The following is a 1406-nucleotide window of genomic DNA, read 5'->3' on the forward strand; positions in this document are numbered from 1 at the left end:
AAATAGAAGAAAATACATAACATTAAACATGTTAACAACACAAAAGCCATATTAAACGCAGACTACTTTAGGCCCGGAAGTAGGATTCGTCAAGTCATCCCTTAACAATCAGATAGTTTTAACCTATATAGGCAGCTACATAGGGGAAAACATTGGGCCATGATTTATGAGATGAATCATCTTCAACTTGCAAATTGTGAACACATTTTAATGATCGCTAGATCACTTTTATTTTCCACAATAATTAGTTAACAAAACACATCTTTTTAATTTTTCGTGTATTTTGAAACTGGGTAAATGTGCCTGTCTCTAAAACACTTTGGCCTTTGTTGTATAACTGTGTTGGATGCTATAAATGAAGTAGACGTGCATGTTTGAGGCATATTTTCTCTCCATTTCCATTATTAAAACACATTCATTCAGCACACTGTCCATAGTAACGTTGAATATGTTAAGCTCTTACTTATCTCGAAGCAAAACTCCTTCAATACAGGCGCCAAACAGAACCACGGAGGTGATATCTGGGAAGCAGAGCTAAGGAGAACGAACTGCAAAGCTGTACACACTGAAATCAACCACATCCTGGCTGGTGGTTAATATTAGTCTTTAATTCTTGAATTTAAGTTCCTCAAAGATGAAAAAATCTGGTGACTGTTAGATAATCTTCCACTGGCAAGTTTAATAATAAACTGTGGTCGAATCAGTTTTTCACTTTTCTGGATCAGAGGTGTAATAAGATTTTTTTTAATTTATCAGTGTTCTGTGTGACTTGTTATCATATCTGGTAACAGTACGAGGTTGAAGGATACAGATGATGGAAGTGGTAGTGATAGCGAGGATGGTCCCAATGGGAATGGACTTCTGGGCATCTCTCAAGTCACCTGAGCGGTTTGAACCAGCCATGATACCTGAGAGGTGAGAGGGTCGCAGTCAAAAGTCAAACAGGTCATCTTCAGAGACTCCGCTGTCTCTCAGCCATAACGGATGTTAAAAACTGTCATGCACGTGTACAAAGAATGAGTCTGTTGCTTATGGCGCCAGCTTACCGGTGACAGAGGGAAAGTAGATGCCGACCAGCAGTGTGAAGAAGGTGGTGATGTCGTTGACTACATAGGGCATGTAGATGTCCTGGGTTGGGTCGCCACCCTCAACCGATGGCAAGTTGCTCTTTTCCACCAACATACCCAGAGGGCCGTATGTCGACCACATATTTTCTACAAGAGAGACAGAAATATTCTAATTCATACTGCAAACAGCAGAATGTGTTGTGAAACGCATGTACTCCCAGGACACAAGTTTAACTGTTTAACTCCTCTCTGGAGGGGAGAGGGAGGGGAAACAGGTGGACAAAGGAGGGGGGAACAACTAAGCTGTAGTGCCTCTTCACCTCACTGTGCAATACCTTT

At 41.0% G+C, this 1406-nt stretch overlaps 1 protein-coding gene across 1 annotated transcript in view; it reads right to left on the minus strand.

Moving 5' to 3' along the window:
• slc12a7b (solute carrier family 12 member 7b) overlaps positions 1-1406 on the minus strand; it is a 26495-nt gene that overhangs the window by 17168 nt on the left and 7921 nt on the right. The window contains exons 6-8 of the mRNA XM_013912793.1: positions 1047-1214; positions 810-908; positions 464-521 (exon numbers count right to left, since the gene is read on the minus strand). Of these exons, the coding sequence (XP_013768247.1) occupies positions 464-521; positions 810-908; positions 1047-1214 (325 nt within the window). The remainder of the gene's footprint in view (positions 1-463; positions 522-809; positions 909-1046; positions 1215-1406) is intronic.

This window comes from Pundamilia nyererei, unplaced genomic scaffold (genome assembly GCF_000239375.1).
Source record: "Pundamilia nyererei isolate P.nyererei 1_Seehausen unplaced genomic scaffold, PunNye1.0 scaffold00101, whole genome shotgun sequence".
In the NCBI taxonomy this organism is placed as follows: domain Eukaryota; kingdom Metazoa; phylum Chordata; class Actinopteri; order Cichliformes; family Cichlidae; genus Pundamilia; species Pundamilia nyererei.